At 32.6% G+C, this 21,953-nt stretch overlaps 3 protein-coding genes across 7 annotated transcripts in view; 1 reads left to right on the plus strand and 2 right to left on the minus strand.

Moving 5' to 3' along the window:
• The window catches only part of Pio (piopio), a 55,054-nt gene extending 54,387 nt beyond the window's left edge, over positions 1 to 667 (minus strand). The window contains exon 1 of the mRNA XM_026627846.2: positions 323 to 667. The gene's annotated coding sequence lies outside the window, so the exon portion shown is untranslated. The remainder of the gene's footprint in view (positions 1 to 322) is intronic.
• The window catches only part of LOC113391816 (isochorismatase domain-containing protein 1-like), a 456,430-nt gene that overhangs the window by 55,428 nt on the left and 379,049 nt on the right, over positions 1 to 21,953 (plus strand). The gene's annotated exons all lie outside the window — the stretch shown is intronic.
• Positions 10,272 to 21,953, minus strand: part of LOC113391886 (serine proteinase stubble-like) — a 34,761-nt gene continuing 23,079 nt past the window's right edge. For 2 of the 4 annotated variants that reach the window (XM_026628010.2, XM_026628011.2), the window contains exons 3-8: positions 17,561 to 17,923; positions 14,769 to 14,946; positions 13,596 to 13,788; positions 12,554 to 12,658; positions 11,298 to 11,405; positions 10,272 to 10,491 (exon numbers count right to left, since the gene is read on the minus strand). In XM_026628010.2, coding sequence (XP_026483795.2) covers positions 10,312 to 10,491; positions 11,298 to 11,405; positions 12,554 to 12,658; positions 13,596 to 13,788; positions 14,769 to 14,946; positions 17,561 to 17,923 — 1,127 coding nt within the window. In that variant the 3' untranslated portion in view covers positions 10,272 to 10,311. The remainder of the gene's footprint in view (positions 10,492 to 11,297; positions 11,406 to 12,553; positions 12,659 to 13,595; positions 13,789 to 14,768; positions 14,947 to 17,560; positions 17,924 to 21,953) is intronic. The other 2 variants (XM_026628012.2, XM_026628013.2) reach the window with 1 other exon arrangement.

A 21,953-nucleotide genomic window follows, 5' to 3' on the forward strand; every position in this document is an offset into this window, starting at 1 on the left:
CCACATCTGTAAACCTAGTTATTATCCTAAACCGAGGCATACTACGGCCAAGTACCTCTTTGGAATATTTAATTTGGTAGATTCGTTTTTTCATTTTATATTAAATAAGAATTAAAAAAAAAACATTCAGTCATAATTGAAAATCATAATGACACGTTGATTGAAATAATTTTAAATTTAGAATCAGTTTCTATGGAAGCAGTAAAAATTTAAATGCATTCCTTATGTATATTATGAAAGACAAAGAAAATTAACGTATGCTGGACTACAACCGCATTTGGCGCATGGTCAAGAAGTCAACAAGAATAAAACAAAGCCTTACCTTTTAAAACTTATTTTTAAACACAAAACTCAAATCGCAACCACACATACACACAACACACGTCCTTATGTGCATCGACACTAAGACCACATTCCTTTGCGACACAATATTTAAAAATAAAAAAAATAAATCACATCCTTGAAGGCATATGCTTTGGAACAATCAATTTTTCTTCGTTCCAAACTCGATAGTAAGTTTTAAAAACATTTAGTTAGTAGATTTGATTTTTTTTCAAATTCGGAATGTATCAATTTGAATTATGTTCGTTTTTCGTTGAGAATCGTTTTTGTTACTCGCATGGCGACCGCGCGCTCGAGACTCGAGTTGGGTACTGGCTTCGAACCGGTTTGTATGGGCGAGAAGGTCGTATGTATCGATTTTTTGCCGAACGAAAATCGATTTGAGGAGATGATGTCAGAAAAGGATTTAAAAACTCGTTGTGCCATAACGGGAACGTTTTATGTTGGAGGCGAGGTTGAGACTGAATTTTAAGAAGGCTATTATTATGTACAATGTACTTTATTTTCTTCTTAAAATGTTTAGAATTTTTATAGATCATAAACATATTTTTGTTATAAAGTTCTAAGGCGGCGACTTCACACATGAATATGTATACACGTTTATAATATTTTAGAAAACATTAATATATTAAATTGAAGTATTGTTCATTGCTAATCAATAAACTCCGTAATTAGACAAAGTTATGGCTCTACCCTCGCCTTATAGTCGTTTGAACCTGTGTTTGACTAAAGTAGATAAAAGAACTAAAGTAATGCCTAAATCTGAAAAAAAGGAGGTTGGGCTATAATATTGTCTGCATAGATTACTCTTACTCATCAAATAATTCAGCATAAACCTAATTTATTTTATTTTTATAAAATATTTAGGTGACCGAGAAAATATACCCCTGATGGTAAATGGTACCATTGGCTATAGACATTGGTGCTGCAATAGAAATCAATATTTCTATACAAGATCAATGCTAACCTTGGGAATGACGTTAAGTCCCTTGTGCCTGTATTTTCACTGCTTCAGTCATCCTTCAAACTGGAACAAACTAAACTAAGTTCAATATCAATAAGTGATTGTTTTTTTTTTGGAGAAATTGTCAGTAGTTTGGAAGTTAGTAGTGTTTGCAATCCCACGCTCAACTATTTTAATTGCGCCTGAACCATTTCTGGTCGAATTTTGCCGTCTTTCTAGGTTATATGGGAGGGGGGGACGAATGGAGAGTCTAAAACGTAAACATTAGTTGTTACTGAAAACGTATTACCTAAAACTAAACATAATGTATGGGTTAGGACTTTGTGCTGACTCCCTACTTGGTAAGTAAAACTGTACTAGACATTCTTGACAGAAATACGTATTAAATGATTGCAATTCATGATTTAAAACTTGTTTAATTGTTCATCATTATCTTTTATAATAAACTCGTGAATTCCAATAATAGTATCTTTTATTTTTAGTTTTCATGTTATGTAAAACTTCACCCGGATTGCAAACACTACTAACTCCCAAACTACTGACGATTTCTCCAAAAAAAAAAAAACAATCACTTCAATTGCCCTGACCTGAGGCTTGGACTGGTCATACAATGACAGAGCTTTACAAAATATTGATATTGAACTTAGTTTAGTTGGCTTTTTACTCGTCTGGGTTGCCATTGGTATGGTCCACGCATCACATATTCTTCCGTCAAATAGCAATACTTATGTGGTATTCCTACCGACTAAAATACTGACATAGCCGTCTTTGGCACGAGTCGGCTGCGGGATCGTGTCAATATAACGCATATACCCCCACAGGGCTGTGCTCTGATCGTTACTCGACGGAGCTCTCCCTTTAACGATACCTACTCTAAAGTATCGCTATGGTCAGATAATTAATATAACACACCACGAGAACTTCATTTTTAATGAAAAAAAATTAAGTTATACTAAGCCTCCATTTTTCGAGGAGAAAGTTTGGAGTTTTCTCACCACGCTGCTCCATGCTGGTTGTAGGACATGTACAGGCTTTTATAAGTTATAATCCCATATAGCGTTGTTTGGTGCTTATTAAAAATTGTATCGATTTTTTTACTCCCAAAGGGATCATTTATGAATTATTTGAGAAACTTAATCCTTATTTATCGTCGTGGCTTGTCGTTCTCCCCGAATATCAGGGAGTAGATTACAGGTTCATCTTAAAAAACCATATGCGTGTTAGGTTCTTAATCAACCTAAAATAAATTTAACATCTAGAAATGGAACTATTAGGAAATTTATTAATTTTATCGATTAAGTATCGATAAAGTATCAAACTTTAGAATCCAGTTAGATACAACATAGAAGACCTAAATGGGATGCTATAACGTAAAGGTTATTGAACGCACTAATCATAATCTTACCGATATAGTCATTTGTGATGATACTGTTTTGTTCTAATTGATATCTGCCATATGGAGCCGGTTATGTTTTTTTTTTCATATTTAACTCCTTACAGAGATTTGTATATTTGGCATTATAAATTTTACACTCAGATTTGTTTATGCGAGTTAATATTTTTTTTAAATAGATACTAATTTTATTTGTCATATATATTTAAGTATTTACATATATGTGATAAACTGGGTGCAATTCTACTAACATAACGGTAATAATACGTTTCTGATTCTATCGATCCAATTTCGACTGTTCCTCACAATCCCATACCCTCCACACCTTAAGGGGAGAGAAGGCTTTAAGCTACCTAGACTGATACTTTATTATAAATTAATATTCTTTAGGCACCTTTCCATCTTACTGGTCCTAAGTGTTGACGAAATCTGTTGTCTGTTGGTACGAACAACAGCGATTAACCCGAAAATCGAGTATTCTTGCCACACTTTAATATAATCGTGGCTTGACCATAAACCATCTGTAATTGGCACACATCTAAACAATGTCTAGCAATATATTGTATACATAAACATTTGAATTACTTATCAACGTTTCAAATAAATATTACTCTCATCAAATAACAATAGTTAACAGTTGTAAGGCTGAGTGCACACACAGAATACTTTGTTCCTAAGGTTGGTAGAGCTTTTTTGATATACGGAATGATTAATATATCTTAGTGCCAATGTTAAGAATTTTCCAATATGTTTAAATATTGGAAATAAATAAATACTACAACGATATTATGTACTTTCTTTGCCATTAAAAGTATTTAACAGTAAATTAACTTGTAATGTTCAATCACTGGCATACTTAACTTTAATTCCTGAGACGTTAAACGCACGTTACAACATGTGACATCGGTAATCCTTACGCAAGGATTGGTTTAAACGTCTCTAATTAATTTAAAATGAAATTACTATGGGGAAAATTAATGGTAGAGTATTAATTGATTATAGAACGTAATATTAATAAATCTGTCTGTATGTCTGTTGCTCTATCAGGATTAAACTATTGAAACGAATTTGATGAAATTGTCTATGCAGCACCTAGGAAGGCTACACAGTCACGGTAGCATGCGCAAGCGATCCCGTGGCGCCCGCCGAAAGACGGAGAGGGTACCGCTGGTTTTTTAGTGGGTAAACCCGGCGTACCTGGGCGCATTCGGCGTCCACGGCTCCGGGAGTCCCACACCCCCCCCCACTTTCCATCACGTGGGGGAAGCGCGTAACGCGTTTTTCCAGCGAGATAAAAAAATAAATAAAAAAAGGTAGGCTATACAGGCTATTTTGAACACCTAGAAAGGACATAGGCTACTTTGTATATCTAAAACCTACGATCATCCGCTGAAACGAGAACGGAGACGCGGTTTACAACTAGAATATACATAAAAATATATGTTGATATTTATTTTCAATCCATACTAATACAATATTCGTATATTTGTGATGAAAATTCGGCGGTATTTTCTGCGTGAGCCGATGAAGGTTCCGGGTTCAAAATAACATGATTTGATCCTTGTATTAAAATCGGACGAGGGACGGTGTGTTTCGTATATTTATAATAATTAAAATATACAAATATAAATTACTCTAATACTAAAAATGTACTAGGATAACATGTTCTACACTGTTATTTATTAATTATGTATGTTATATAAATAAATGTATCTTGTTGGAAGATTTTCGTGCAAGACCGTTTTGGTAGATACCACCCACTCATTCTTGCGAATGGTATCAGAGAGCAAGCCCAAAAACGGTGCAAACTGCTTATAGCTGATGAAGTACTCGTGATCCAGTATGGAGCCATCGTGATGAAAGAACCGAGATCTCTTACTCATGAGATATGTGAATCAACGCTAATATATTGCCAGAGACAACCTCTTTAATCTAATATTTATTCTCACAAGAACTGCTGAACAAGTGTTCGTCACATCGTTATAGCGATCACAAGACACACCAACACCTGTGTCTACTACATGGACGATGGTGACGGCAAAATCGGCAAATTCATTAGCCAGACGGTGGTGTTTCAGCGACGAACATCTTAGAGCATAGCCTAAAAATGTCTACTCACCTACGCGACATCACGGTCGCCGAAGCCGTGCTGTCTATGATCCAACGTGGAGCAGGTTCCGCTGGATTGCAGTGAAGTCATAGTGAAGCATATTGTAATTAAAATTAAATAAATATATTGTAAATACATTATATATATATTCAGATGTCCAATGGATGTACTGTTTAATGAAGCTTACGGAGGCATATATTCAACCAGTTAAGTAAAATCTCTGCGTCCACCATAAAGCGATATTGCGATTCCCAAGACCAAGCCTAAGAGCTTGTACTTAACAAAATCACAGACACAGAAAGAGTCTCTCCAGGACCAAGGATACGGAAACGAAGAAGGGTCCAACACTCTCACAATACTTAAGACACGTACTTGATTACAAGAGTAAAAAAGAAGTGTAAACTTATAATATAATATTACTTTACTATAAACAGATACTTTTAAAATATACGGAAAGCAATTCTTTAGAAATATCAATCTTTGGATCATGTACCGAGGCAATTTTCTCGGTAATGTTTTTTTGCAATGCAAATATTATTTTTAGTTCTAGTAAACCAAACTTAATCCTAGCGGCTATGAAAGATAACGTGTCACACGAATACCATCATTATGCCCATAACATTTGTGAATAATTCAGCTTAAACACTAATCTGCTTACGACGTTGTGCGATAATATCCTGGATTTATAAACAAATCAATATAAATACGTTTCTCAAACAAAAATAGTACTTATTTTTTGGTCATTTCGGTTTAAACTTGCTTTGTAAAACATGTACTTAAGACATTATTTTAATTGATTTAAAAATAAACGACCAATACAACTCAATGTACGAGACAAGCAGGTTTACTACGTACTCGTCTTCTTATTTTTATTTTAATAATTTAAATTAAATAATTGCGGATATTTAAATTTAAATATTGATAAAAAAAATTATATCAAAGAATGTATGAAAATTTTATCGTTGTCGTATGATAATAATATTCCTTTGATTTATTAACAAAACTGCAAATAGAGTTTATAGTTTTCCTTGTCCCATATATAAAAACTAATTTGTGAAAAATAGCCTTCATTCAGGTTCAGCTTGCTTCATTCTAAACTTCGTCAAATTTGGTTTAGTGTTTTAGCCGAAAGCGTTACATACAGACAAACTAACAGTGCTACTTTCGTATTTATAACATATACTATTGACGACGATGACTCATGAAAAAGAGTAACTACTGAGTATGTTTCTGGTATTCAGAATCAGAATTCAGAATTTACATTTCGAACCAGTTTTAATTTACCATATAAAATACGATACCAAAAGGGTTTGCAACCACTTTTTTGAGTAAAATATCGTTTTGGTTTTGATATTAATGTATCTTTCAATACATAATAAATTAAGTTAAAAGGCTCAATAAAAAAAAAAGTTTTTTTTAACGCGCTTCACGCAAGAACCACTGAATATTTTGATATGAAATTTATATTTACAGTGTTTATAAAATGCGTGGCCGGGTCTGCTAGTATTCTTATAAAAAGTTATCTAAGCGGAATGTCTAACCTTGATCTATAGTTTTGTTTATTGTGCCGGTAGTTACACTGGCTCACTCACCCATTCTTATCGGTGAGTTTGCACAACAATACAAGTATTGCTATTTGGCGTTAGAATGTATGATGAGTGGATGGTATACACCCCGACGGGCTTGCACAAACCACCAAGTATAAAATTTAAAAGTAGAGTAGGGTAAAGACCTATGCGTCTTCCCGGAATAACTTCGCCTCACACAAAGTCTTCTCTGAAGACGAGAGAACCAGTCTTACGACTATAGAACTGCCTCACGATTTAAAACAAAGGATACCTTGATAACTTTACTCATTATACTAGTAATTTATTGCAATTCCACCCATGAGTAAGTATGAGTTGCACACAGAAACTTAAATTGTGATGCTGCCTGGTAATACCAATATTCGGCCACACTAAAATAAAAATAAAATAAAATTATAAAACTCAAAAAAAAAAACTCAAATATATTTATAATTAATGTTTAAAGGCGAAGGTTATTTTAGTTTTTATTTGTATTTTTTTAATAAATACCACAATAACAAGTCACACCATAAAAACAAATTAAAAAAAAAAACAAATATATATAAAAATATTCTTTATTCAAGTAGGTTCATAAAAGTACTTTTGAATCGTCATATTACAATATTGAGTTAAATGTAAATCTAGTATATTAGGTTTATTTGATAACACTACCAGAAAATAATGATAGTCTTAAGTTCAGTGACCTTTCTGACCTTAACCTAAAATTATGGATTCTTTGGCTGGCTGGTCATTGTGATGCTAAGTGCTAATCTAAAATCTTTCAGCCGGCTCTTACCGTCATAGTTGAAACGAGACTTTTCTATTCGACTCTACTGGAAACTGTAGATTATAAAATACAATTACGCGAACAATATAAAGGAAATCCGTTTTTTTATACTATTAATAATAATTGCATATATATATATAATATATATATATATATATATTTTCTTTTTATGAGAATTTGTGAAAATATAACGTAAATAAAATAAATTAAATGTTTTAATTTCAAATTGTCATATAAACATATTGAAAATTAGGCGTTAATTTTTATCTAACTGCGAATCAATTAAAGTCTATCCTCGCTAGGTATACGAAACTACGTTAATATTATAAATTAATAAGCAAGGTTTTCCTTTTGGTTAATCATCGTATTTCATAAAAATATTATTTCAGAACATTTTTTTTTCTTAGTGTGTTAAAATTAATTTTAAATACACAATTTCAATATACCTATATATAATTGGCTACTTGTTTATTTACACACTACATAAATTTTCGAATTTTGAAATGAAAACTCAAAATATGCTTTGGAGAAGAAGAATTCTAAGTTTAGAAGTTTGAATAACATAAATGTGTCAATGTGTACAAAGCAAACCAACAGTATATATGAATAAATATTTAGACAATTTTACACATACCCTAAGTATAGTATATTTATGCCGTCTTTGTTTGTCGAGCAAAAGCAGATTTTTTGCATTAATTAAATCAGGGTATAAAAGACATCAACGCGTAACGAGCTTCAAGGTTATTTCTCGTCAGACGAGTTTTAAGAAGAAATATATAATGAGTCATACTAACTTACTTAATTACCTTATATATCAACACCGTTTCATGCTTAGTACTGTATGAGTAACTTGAAATAGTTATATTATGATTTTTAAATTTTAAAACTAATATTGATTTCAATCGTAATTTTGGACATTATTACGTATAAAGTTTAATAGTACAAATAACAATTGTAATACCTTCTATTTGAATATAAATGAAGCATTTAATGTATTTTAAAATATAACCTGTAAATGTATATGGAAGTTAAATCAAATTGTCTCCTCGTGAAGGTTTAAATTTTTTTCCAGTAAGCTGTTCTAATACAGATTGCTAAATATATATTTAATTATATTTCATCGAAATGTACGTTTAATAATGTTTTGCTTTATCGCTAAGCGCGATAAAATTGTTAACACAAATAAAACACATGAATAATTCAATGGTGAATTGATGGTATGGCTTTGTGCCAGCCTGAGCAGGTACCACAAATATTTTTGTGTTCCGGTTTTAAGGGTGAGTAAGCCCATACAATAGGTTTATCGTTGTCATGAATTAATGGCATAACAAGTAGCTCATGTCCCTCCCTAAAGTTCAAGTTTTCTTCAAACTAAATTTCATCAAATATGGTTCAGTGGTTTGGCTGTGAAAGACCAACAGACAGAGTTACTTTCGCATTTATAATATTAGTGTAGATTCAGTTATACATTATCAAGTTTGATGTCAATTATAAGGGTAACTTTAAAATAATATATAAGTATTAAAATACTGTTTGAAGTGGTGCCATCTATCTCATAAATGTGTAACCAGGTTGGGTTTAATATCTTATTCACTACTTACTATTTAGGACATACCACTGGGTGAATCAGACCCAGACCCACTGGGTCAGAGAGAGAAAGTGGTAGCTGTGGTACCGGTGAGGATCAGCCTGGGGGTCGAGGCCAAGCTGGAGGAACCCCACTCTATTATTCACTACTTTGTAAGTGTTAGTTCGAACACATAGATGGCGCGGAGGCTAATGATTTGTGCTTAGTTATTCTAAACACGACTTTATATATTTCATTTAGAAATTGGAACCACCATCGCCACCACCATGGGGATATAGTAAAGCGCCAAATAGATTTACTTTGCGACTCAGAATAGAAACAATGAACAGGTGTTTGTTGATTTATATAACACTAGTTCACTCGTGGTCTCGTCTCGTGTTGGGAGTTGGTTTTAGGTATAAAAAAGTAATACATACCAACGTTACTTGTAACAGACGATCAGCCAAAGTTATTATTGTAGATAAAACTCTTTTGAGTAATATTGCTGGTATTTGTAATGTTGAGCTTGAGCTGTCTTAGCACAAACACATTTTTTTAAATGATCTGCCTATTTACCAAAAACTACATTTATTTGATAATTTGGGGACCAGGCATTATACCTTGGAATTCATGTTTTTTTTTATTATTTTAATAAGTATTTTAATTACAAGCAAATTATTGTATATTTTATTACTATAATTACATGCACTTATTTGTTTATATTTCATCAAATCGAATAAAAAATATATGTATTATTATTTTTTTTATTTTAAAAAAGCATAAAACTAATTTTACAAAAACAATTAGTCTAAAAATAAATTATTTAACTTAAAATGAAAATATTTAGACCACATAGTCTTTAACATCCTAATTTAGGATTTTTATTAAATTCAGAGTAAAATCTTAACAATAAATATATATATATATATATATATATATATTAAACAATAATTTAAAAATAAAATCGATTTTATACAAAAACAATACAAAAATAAATCTCTAAAATACATTATTTTTTATATAAATATAAATTCGAGTATATATTTTATTTATAATATGTAACACTATGTTTTACAGATATATTATATAGCACCTATTTACAAATATATGAAAATAAAAAGATTATCAAAAGAGATCTTTTATAAACGTTTAGTCAATTATGAAAGTGAAATTTTAAGATAAAAATATTTTTTTGAGTTTTGTTCATAATTACCTTTGTCATATAGGATAAAGATTTGTAAAGGTAAGTTTCGTTAATACTTAACTTGAGCTAAAAATTTTTTGCGATAAAAAATATGAAACTGTGATCGCTTTATGGAATTCGTTTTTTGAGTAAATAATATATAATTAAATATATCACAGCATAATGTTAATAAGTCATACGAACATCAATTCGATGTTATGAAATTTAAGTGTTAGAAAATAATTAACACATTAGTTATACTTAAAAAAAGGTATTTTTGTTTATAGTAATTTGGTAGGAATGACAATTTGTCATATTTACGAAAGTTAGTAATCAAGGTAAGGTAAATCACATTAATATTTCAGAAAGTTTACCAAAAGGTAAATTTGATTAAATACAATTAAGTGTTTATCAATTTATCAACCCACGGTACAAATTTCTGTATGTTTGTATAAACACCCGGTAAATGTTCTCTGCCGCAGCCGATGCCCCAAGAAACCAGTCCAATCAGGGTGCTTCGCCCCTCATATTTCATTGTCAGCGGACCTCCAGAGTCACCTTGGCACGAATCTCTTCCTCCCTAAAGTTGGATATAAATCGTATTTAATTTGAAATTGATGGGTTTTGGTCACGGCGGCAAATCTCAACGGAAAATGGCCCACACAGGACAAACGCACAAGTATCTGTGCAAATAAAGTTTTACTCCCTACTCCTTCATTCTCATGATCCCATAGGACAGCGATCCAACACGTTCAGAGAGAATTCATGATGCATGAGTTCTGTTAACTTCTAAACTCCAGACTGCTGTTAAGAATATATACTTCAGGATGTTAGGACAACAACAAAACTAATGACTAAAGAGTTAATTGTGTTTTTGGAAATCAGTTTATTCGATACACATTGGGAGTACTAAATACGTGTATTTGATTATACAGATTTTCGAAAAGTAATTTTGGTAAAATTTGTTGTCTATGGTAAATTATCTGCTCTTGTGAATCGTAGCTTAGAAGTAGTTTTTTTTTATTTATTTGTAATTTGATTTCAACATATCAACATTCAAACATATCAACTTTAAATAATTTAAACTTACCTTCTAATAACTTGTATGCTACTTAGTATTAAAGTTATATTCTTGATAATATTATAAGTATGAATATAAATGAAAATAAATGGCAACAGGAAGGTCAATGAACTATATTCGATGTTTGGGATTATTCCTAACTATCGTGCTATGGAAATGGCTTTTCCTCGTGTATTGAGCTGATGTATACACATTCAAGAACGTTATGGTCTGAAATAATTATCTAATAAGATACGTCTATTTCTAAATAAATCAAAATGATATGAGGGGATCATTATATTTGTAATTCCCATTGGATTGTGTACCTCTTTATATCCAGCGCAGATGAAGACATCGTGTATGGTCTCCCGTCTGCCTGCAGCGCGGAACCAGCGCTGACAGCGCTCGTTGGGTATAACTTCTACGTCTACTTCCTGAAATAATTAAATTATATTACGTACAAACAATACAATCTGTTTTAATCTCTGTGACTGGAAATTCACAGGTCAGGTCATATGCATAAAAAAATTTCATCAAATTTGGATTTGTGATTTGGACGTAAAATTGCAACAGACAGACAGAGTTACTTTCTCCTTTAAAATATTAGTATAGATAGTCAAATAAGAAACATATTTATGTAAGCGTTTTTAAGTGTGAGTAACCAGTGGTAACTTGTTATGCTGTATCGTTGTTGGTATCTAAAAATATTTGTAACTGATTGTCTAAAAAAGAGTGAGTTTCTTGTCTTGGTTTTTCGTGGTAGGATCTCCATTCCGAATCGGTGGTAGTTTTACGTTTAATTTAATCATTTAAATGATTTTCATAAACGATCACAAGAGCTTGAATCGCACTTAAATAAAGTATATTTTGATTTTGATATATTATTGCTTGGTTCAGACACATTACTTTAGCGAAAATTAATAAAACGCATGTTTGATGACCCAGTTAAAAAAAGTGAATTTTAACTATGATTTAAATTTAGTAATACATCTCGTATGGAAATCATATCATGAGCAAACCAGGAAGTATATTTTGGATGAAAAACAAACAAAAATATATCTACGAATCCACATTGGAATGATGGAATAACCTTTAAAATCACAAGAAGAAAGGGTTTCAGTATAATATTAGATTTTATCCAGCCTTTTATCCTACCTTGCCTGCCATGTTTTGACTGGAGAATAATGATTGTCTAAAAGAGGTGTGCTTGCTATGTTGTCGTCCTGACTGATTCCGCGGCGGCCGATCTCATGGGAGACCAGCCAACGCTGGACATATTATAGTACACAAGAGTGTGCGCCAACACAGGTGCACTCTCTATTCCATGACTCTCATGATCCGATGGCACGACAAATCCGACAAAAATTCAGACACAGGATAACAAGCTTTACGTGCTCTCCGAGGCGCGGGAGTGTACACACTTCCAACTTCCAGACTTGGTGCTGTTTCTGAGAATTTTTCGATAGAAAGACCCAATAACATTTTATCGGAGGTGTGGTTGGAATGCAGAACCTCGGGATATGTGGTCCACCAGATCAGTTCAGTCGCTCTAGTTCTATAATGGTCACCATAACGCAATTACCTGTAATACCGAAGGCACCGTACTCTGTCCGTGTCGCGTTCGCCCCCACCCCGCGACGGTCGCCATTTTTCCTGCTAATTTCATTTGCTTCTGAGGAAGGCATACCTGAAATGCGCAAATCAACGATTGTGAGGCGGAAGAGCAAATGGGCCACCTGATGGTAAGTGGTCACCACCGCGCATAGACAATGGCGCTGTAAGCAATATTAACCATTCTTTACATCGGTGGTGCACGAACCTTGGGAACTAAGATGTTATGTCCCTTGTACCTGTTACGTTCGCCATATAGGTATTGGGAGTACCGAGTAAGTGATTTTTGTTCATAGAAATATATAAAGTTAATAAGACTATTACTGGGTTGAATTAAGCTGTCGCCCGCGGTTTCGCTCATGTTTTAGGGGTTGGTCTTCAGGCCTTTGCCATAAAAAATATCGTACCTTGGAGTTTAAGCTTGGTTAATATGAAATTTCATCAAATTCAGTGGTGTAACTCTGAAAGAGCAACAGACAGACCGAAAGACAGAGTTATTTTCGCATTTATAATATTAGTATAGATATCATACTCAATTCAAATAAATAAAATTTAGGAAATAGATTTGGGTACCTTAAAAATATTTTAGTATTTTATTAATTTTACTTTCTACACGAACTTTTACGTTTTTGTGTGTTGTATTTTCATTGTTGTTGACTTCCAGGCAGGATATATAACATACATATATAATTTTATTTAACTAACGTGACTGTATTTTTAAATGTTGAAAAAGAGTAACTTCTCGCTGGTTCTTCTCGGTCAAATCTACATTCCGAACCGGTGGTCGCTTCACTTAATATAGTTTGTTAAATGACGATTCAAAAGTGCTTGTAAAAGCCTACTTGAATAAAGTATATTTTGACTTTGACATTAAATTCTTTAGCACAGCATACATGGCATATTTAAGGTTGGGTCTCTAGGGAGCATGATACAAATTCGTGTCAGAGGAACCCAAACATTCCTGTTATTAATGAATTTGTTACCATTTATATCCATAAAAAAATTATACTTACAGGTATTATATGTTGTTTGAACACGACTCCTTTGTCAAGTTGGACTAGAGCGACGTCGTTCCTGAAGTCTGAAGGCTCGTAGGCCGGATGGACCTCCTTGCGCTGCACAGCGAACTCCTCGTGTGAGTATCTCTCGCCAGTGTCACGTACGTCCCATTCGCCGAGACGTACTCGGAGTTGAGAATTTGGTGTGCTGGGGAGGGGGTTAAATATTATTGGCTATTAACTATTTAAAACATGCTATCATTCCGGTCTCATTAGATTTGCTCGGACATTGTTTATGAAAGTAATATAGTATGTACTTGCGCAAAAACTTGTGCGCTATCTCGTGCAATATATATCCTAAGATATCCGGCCAGTGAGGGCGAAATCTACCTGGTAGAAATTTTTAAGGTAACACGATGTGTCTCGACAAATTCAAATTCAATTGTTCCAGGAGCAGTTTACGTAAGGAAATGGACTTTAGAAAACTATTACTAAGTTAAAATTCGGTATTTTGGTATAATTTTTGGCTATTGTTTTATTTTTCAGTAGGTACAGTTGGCCTTCGACCCCAATTTTTACACAATCAATGCAACACAAATCATTCGATCATCGATCGATGTGCACATAAGCGTATGATAACAGAATATATTTTCAACAAAAAAAAAAATTATAAATTCGGACAAAATTACATCGAATTTTGATTGCAAATTCTTGACGCATACTTTATTTCATGATGAAAATTTCTACAGAAGATGCACACGTCAAAAATTATTCCACACGACTTGAGGATATGTTTACTATGCACTATCTGATTAATATGTATAAATTGATGCATCCTTTTTTTTATTTCTTTTTGAATAACATTTATTTTTAAATCGTTTTAAAATGAAGAAGCGACATTACGTTAAGACGTTGGTTGCCTTCTTTTAGTGCACGCTGTGTCCTTCTTTAAGTACTTGTGACACTTAGAATATAATATTACTTCTGTTATATTATATTATTTTAATCAGTGTACCCATTGTTGAAGAACCAAATAAAATAAATAATTAAAATATGGTAAGATAAAAACAAAGAAAACCATATCGATAAAAAATTTAATGTTATTGTAAAGGACCATAATTATTAAAACTATATATTATATTAAACTTCTATTTCTTTGTTTATACTTTGTAAGATGACTTTACTCACGTAGCGACACAGTGCGCAGCTGTGATCACCCATCTATCGGATATAAGAGCACCACCACACGCTAACTTCTTGCTGAGGAAGCCAGACTTGATGAGAGCGGCTTGCCATGGATGGGAACCAAAACCCGTCGAGTGACCACCTACTATCCGATTCGAGCGAGTGTAATGTTCACCGCAACCTGGAAATTTAATTGTTTAATAAAAATTTAATAAGAATAAAAGTTAATTTGATAGTACATTTAAAAATTGGGAGTAAAATTGAAGTTGTGTGTACATGTGTTGCCATATAAAAAAATGTTCTTTGCTAATAAAATATATGTAAACAATAAGAAAATAAAATATTTATAATAGATATATTGTAAAATAAAACATAAAAATACAAAACATAATGATAGTGCAGGTTTAGTCTGTAAACAAAGTTAAGTCTATGAAAATCTGGCGAAGCACAGGTTTCACACGGGTACACAGTAAGATGTTCGAACTTGCGCGCGGATCCTCGAGTAAAAACGCGATTCTGCGCGATTGTGCGACATTACGTCATAATTTGCGCATGTCCGCTTTGATGCTCTCGATTAATCGTTTGATTTATTATTTCAATATATGAACCATGTGTATATACACCAAAGCAGCCTCTGTGCTGCGCTTCGTCAGATGTGCGATGAGCCTTAATGTTAAAAGTACCGAAATCTTATCCCAGAAAAGAACTGTGCTTAACATGCAAATTAATACTTTTCTAATTGCGTTCGTTGTTTGACGCATTTATTTACCTACGTGGCATTAATGACGTTTTTTCTTACCGCAGTAATTATTACAATTGTATCCATTAAACATCCAACTTTGGTCTTTAAAATAACAATTTTTATGCATCCAAGTTGTTATTCATAAAATTTGATGTTTGATTTTTTGAATATACTCAATTACGAGAACATTTCCTTGGGATAACAAAAGGTAAATGTTTCTTATTATCTTATAAAGACAAGTTATTTTATAAATTAAACACACCCCGTGGCCTCCACTGGTGATTCATTTTTCGCCCTGATAATCGAAACTGCGGTCTAACAGGAAAATTATGATGGAATTCTGACGACCATTCTACGCGATCATAATTTTTGCAGCAGCTCTTATTGATATAACCAAAACAAAGAAAAATCAACTATAGCTATTTAGCGGTAGAAGAATTGATTACAGATTGGTACCTACCCAAACTGGCTTCACAAAAAGCCCTACCACGAAGCAAGAACTACAAGGAGTGCTAAATTTCATCAAATATGACTTATAATGTTATAACCAAAGTTTCTACATACTTATATTTATTTAAATTAAATTCGGTCAATCTATTAAAAAAAAAAAAAAAAATTTCAAATCGAATATATCAAGTATATTTTAATGTTTACTGAAAAAGACAAATTTTTTACTTATTAAAATCAATATTTTAAATATCAATTATTTATATTGAATTTGAATTTAATATCATCCACTGATGTTAAATGCCTGTATCGAATGATGAATCTTGGAAACACGAATTCTACATTTCGTTACTAATACTTCATAAGCTGGCCGATGTTTTTACACTAGAGTACAACGTTGAATGTTATCATTTGTTGGTCAAATACTATGTTCCAATATAATATCCACCCACCCACTCATTACATATTCTACCGCCAAACAGCAACATTTAGTATTGCTGTTTGTTACACTATCTCTAGGCACTAGGGACTTAGCATCTAAATCCCCAAGGTTGATAGAATGATTCATATATTTCCTTATAGTTATGTATATGGGCAGTGTCTACCACATACCATCAGGCAGCATATTTCCAGCCTACCTACGACATAAAAAATATATACATATGCGAAATGCTAAATTGAATAAATAATGTAGTTGCTGTTGTAAGTTCTAAAAGCAGGTGCTGTACAAAAAACAGAAAAGTGCACGATGATTATAAAAACGCAGTGTGGTATTAACAAGCAAGAGACAAACGGCCATATTGGAGAAAACTCAAGAAAAACGGTAACTATCATTAGTTATATGACGAAAAATCAACTTGGGATAAAAAATAAATTTGACCACCTGATGAGTGGTCACCACCACATGTAAGAAATGATAGCATTCCTCACAATGCCAATGCACCACCAACTATTGGAATTATATCTGTACACTGACTCATAATTTAAATAGAAATTTTCTACCTCTAACTAAGTTTCCACGTCAAATTAGTAAGCACACAATATTGTTTACTATGGAGGTAGAAAGATTTCCATAATGGTACCCATTATGAAATTTTCTAGAAATAATCCCTTAATTCAATGTTCTTTATAAAAAAATAAGTAATATCCATTTAAACTAACCAATAGCTATTGGACTTCATTGTACTTGAAGTAAATAACACAACTCTGTGTGACAAACATATTTTTTATAATTTATTATTATTAGACACGTTGATTTTTTTTTATTACTAATAAAAACTATTAAACGATGCATATTATATCTGTTTTTATAGCGATTAATATTATAAAGAAGGCTATCTTATTTTTACATGCAAGAGGTCAGCGTTGAGCGTTGTTGGTTTTGCTCATAATCACTGGCACTGTAATAAATCTTAGTCGATTATTTCAGTAGCAATGTGTGCGTGAGACTATGTTGCTATATCAATTTTTTTCCTTTATTACTCATAATATAATGTATATTACAGTGATATTTATTATATATAAATCCATAAAAAAAGTTCTTGAGTTTCCTCATCACCAAAATAAGAAAAAAGAATATAACCCGATTTTACAAAATGTATCTCACCCGGGTAGCTAGGTCTCTGTGGCTTATGACCGTTCGTGTGCACCGGTACATAATCATCATCACTGTCCGGTTTATTCGAACCTACATCCGGGTAGAACGAATCCGGTAAACGTGTTGTGCTTTCATGATACGACGGTTTGACGTGGTAATAGTGATTCTGATCGTAGTCTTGTATGTTCCAATCTGGTTTCTGAAATCCGGTTTGATCCGGTTCAGGGCGGTCTGTGACCGGCTTTGGGCGGTTGTAGTGCGGTTTCGGACGGTTTGTGTCCGCGTAGATGATGATCGGGTCCTCGAATTGTGTATTTGTTTGATAATCATACGTTTCGTGTGGGAATGTACCAATGAAGTCTATTAGATCACCTGTTGTGAAATGTTTGATTTACTATCTATTGCTTAACTATATATATATTAATATCTATATTCATGAAAAAAAAAACAATAGAAATATATACGAGGAAGGAATTGCATTTATATTATATACATTAAAGATAAAAGTATAGAATGAGGACTATAATATTAAATTAAAAGTATCTATTATGATGGCCTGTTTGATATTTTTTTATGTTTAGGGTATTGCTACAGTATGGACGATGTTAGGGCATCAATATAATATATAATTAATAAAGATTCGTCGCTAATTCACATTGCATAGTATCGTTTGCAGAAACGTCAAAACTCGTCATCACCGAGTCTCCGAATTATAGCCGTCTTGTTGATTAGCTTAAAGCTTACCCTCTATTGAGGCTCTGACAGAATTGCCGTGATCTCACCACGACACACGCTGGTACATTTTATCATTCCATTACTTGTGGTGATTCTTTGCCAAGTTCTTTCATTTATGGCACTGCTAATATGCCAGTCGTGAGATTTAAATTTTAATTCAAAGCCGAACATATTAATACAAAATACAGCCGATGAGCGGTAGACTTACGTTAGTGCCTACCCTGATGAACCTGTATAAAACACAATCACTAGTGTAAGCTAGATAGCAGCAGTGAGCATTCACCAATGGCATTCATCAACCAATAGCAAGCAAGGCACGATTATTGCTATCTCCTTATTGTTTGTGGTTGGAAAGGGATAGCAAGTCGCTAATTGTAAATAAAATATTCTCTATTATTTGTACCCTACACAAATATAATAAATCAGTCCATTCGCATAATTTATGTCAGAAGCAAATGTGCCGAATGCTTTGCAAAGTCTATCTTTATTCTAAGCATTGATTTGGTGCGAAACGTGTCACCTATTTTCCATTTAAGGAAATTAAGAATAAAGGCATCAACGTGTAATGTTTCCACTGCTGGACTAAGGCCTTCCCACCTGTTAAGGGGAGGGCTTGGGAACACATACGGTACAGAAAACGTTTTTGGGCAACGGTATAGGCATATATAATACGATACCGGGAGCGATAATCAATTTACCATTTACTAAATTTAAAAAGTTTATTAAGACTAAATTAATAAATAAATCTTATTATTCATTAAAATAATACTTTTTAGAAAAAAAACGCTTGGATCTAGGCTCGGGTTCCATCACAGGACAGTAATTATTGTAAAAAAAATGCATTGTAAATCTTTTTATTTGAAAAGAGCAACTATGCGAGTTTCTTGCCGTTTCTTCTAGCTGGAAGCTGCTTTCCGAAACGTGGTATTTAAATATCGACGATTCAAAAACGCTTCGGCTTGATACCGATACATAATTTTTGAATTCAAGTAATCTAACCACTAGGCCGTGAGGTACTATACAAATGTTGAATGTTACGTTCAAAGTTACAACTCAACTGGATCAACGGTGCGTGAACGCATAAACGAACAGACAAGAAGTATTAATTTGTAATAGATATTTAAAATAGTAGACGTAACCAATTATATCACCAAGCTGCTTCCTAAAACTGTACGTAATTGTTCGTTATACTTACGTAAGTTTAATTGCATGTGTAGAATTTCCTTTTTTTTTATTTATTTACCTAATTGTAAATTACTAATTGTATACGATTTCAGTTTAATGATTTAATAACAATTTTATTTTCATTCAAAGTATTTTACTAGTTATAATAATGTAAAAACAAAATGTCTCAGTGGTAGACAAAGAAATTCTGTATTATGCGAGTAATAATATAATTTAATATGATATAATGGTTTTTGAATTTACATTTTATATAATATATAATAAACACGGCCTCGGTCACTTTCTGTGGATTGTGACGATAAGAACCGACTAGAAACTATGTAGTTACTCAGTAACTTATATTAATATCACGGAAACAGTTTTCTGTAATAGATCCTTGAAAGAGGGTTACCATAATTATATTTAAACTTAGACAATAATAATTATTATTGATTGTATTTTATTTATTTTTTTTCAGTTTTGGAAGGCAAAGAACTAAATGAAATATTTGATAGTAAGTATAACGTTAACCAAAGACTAACACTGTTCGAAATATAAATCGCTCAATACATCATCAATCTATATTTTTCTCCAGTTAAACAATCACCAGACAATTCCTTTTTCGAATGTCAGAATTCTCTTCTATCATAATTCGCCATCGTAATCACTTATAATTTCGAATTATTATTATGAACCAAATCTATAATCAAATTCTATAATACTGTGTAATTATGGACATTAACGTACTTTCCAAACTTAGATAACTCGTCCCGGATATACAATTACTTTTTTTTTTAAGTGTCGTCCAAGACTATTGTGTTAACGCTCGACTAGTCGTGTTGCTGCGACTTTCACCGGATTTCTCTTAAATGTAACTTCTTTGACCAGAAAATTGGGCAATTTCTCTCTAATTCGTAACTTTTGTCTTAGTTTTTTTTTTTATAATGTACTACAGACTATAAATATGTTCATTCGGAATTATGTAATTCTTGTAAGGATTGCTTATTTTTGGCCTTTTAATAACGGAAAAGAAATCATTTAGTTTGCTGTAAACTTGTATTGCTTAATAAAGTTTGGTAAATTTTGAACTTAGAAATGTTTAAGATTCTATATTCTTCAAATCATATACGGTTATTTTTTTTTAATTTTAAATAATTACCACCCGATTATTTTATCGATATAATTGTCAACTAACTTATACACGTGACTTCGCTCTTTATGGATGTTTGTTTGTCACAAATACTTCACTGCGCTTATACTTGACAAGTCGTAGATATAAAATATATAAAAATTTAATCCAATTAGACTTTTTAATCTGAGATTTAAATATTAATTGTCATTTAGTGATTGCGGGATTATATTAATAATAGATTCTGATTGTTGACTTAGCGTTGACTTAGATCTTGTATATTATAATTTTTCTTTAAACTGACTACGAGATAAATTGGTGGCTAACAAAACCAACGGCTTGGGTATTATATTAATAATGTAGTAATTTAAAATAATTCGTATAATGTCACTCTATAGCAATTTTGTTTTAAATAATTTTATTGAATAAACGAGTACATTTAAACAATATAATCGAAATTAGACTATTTTGATATACTTATTAAGCATCTAAAATACATATAAAATGTAATACAGTAGATATTTATTATTAAGAAACTAGGTTTTCCGTCTGTCTTAGGAAATGATATATATAGCATCTGAGAGGTGTCGTGAAAATCTGTAAACGAATTAATAAAAACTAGAGATAACATCTCGCTTTATTGACTTTATTCTTTTTTTTTTCAACCCTTACTTAAGTCAAATGATAGTAAGGCTTGGTGGTAGGGCTAGGGCAGAGTGTAAGCCCGCCTTGGTAGGTACTGCTCACTCATGAGATATTCTACCGCCAAGCAGCAGTGCTTAGTATTGTTGTGTTTTGATTTGAAGGGAAAGTGAGCCAGTAACAAAGGACATAACTCACAAGGTGGGCGACGAAGACTGTTTACAGCGCTTACAACATTTACAATTTAATAATGGTTTCAACGAGTATGACCCGAGATGTCTCACTGGTTAGAACGCGTACATCTTAACCGATGATTTCGGGTTCAAACCCAGGCAAGCACCACTGAATTTTCATGTGCTTAATTTGTGTTTATAATTCACCTCGTGCTCGGCGGTGAAGGAAAACATCGTGAGGAAACCAGCATGTGTCTAATTTCAACGAAATTCTGCCACATGTGTATTCCACCAACCCGCAATGGAACAGCGTGGTGGAATACGCTCCAAACCTTCTCCTCAAAAGGGAGAGGAGGCCTTAGCCCAGCAGTGGAAAATTTACCGTCTAGTAATGGTTTCGATAAGGAATGATTTATATTTCTTAGTGTCTATAGGCTGCTGTCGACTTGCTGGTCGCCTATAAATACTATACAATTATAAAAATAAAATCATACAATTGTAACAAACGAATTTATTTCCCATTAATAATATTAGTTAGGAAAGAACTCGCATACTTATA

This window comes from Vanessa tameamea, chromosome 28 (assembly GCF_037043105.1).
Source record: "Vanessa tameamea isolate UH-Manoa-2023 chromosome 28, ilVanTame1 primary haplotype, whole genome shotgun sequence".
Classification (NCBI taxonomy): Eukaryota; Metazoa; Arthropoda; class Insecta; order Lepidoptera; family Nymphalidae; genus Vanessa; species Vanessa tameamea.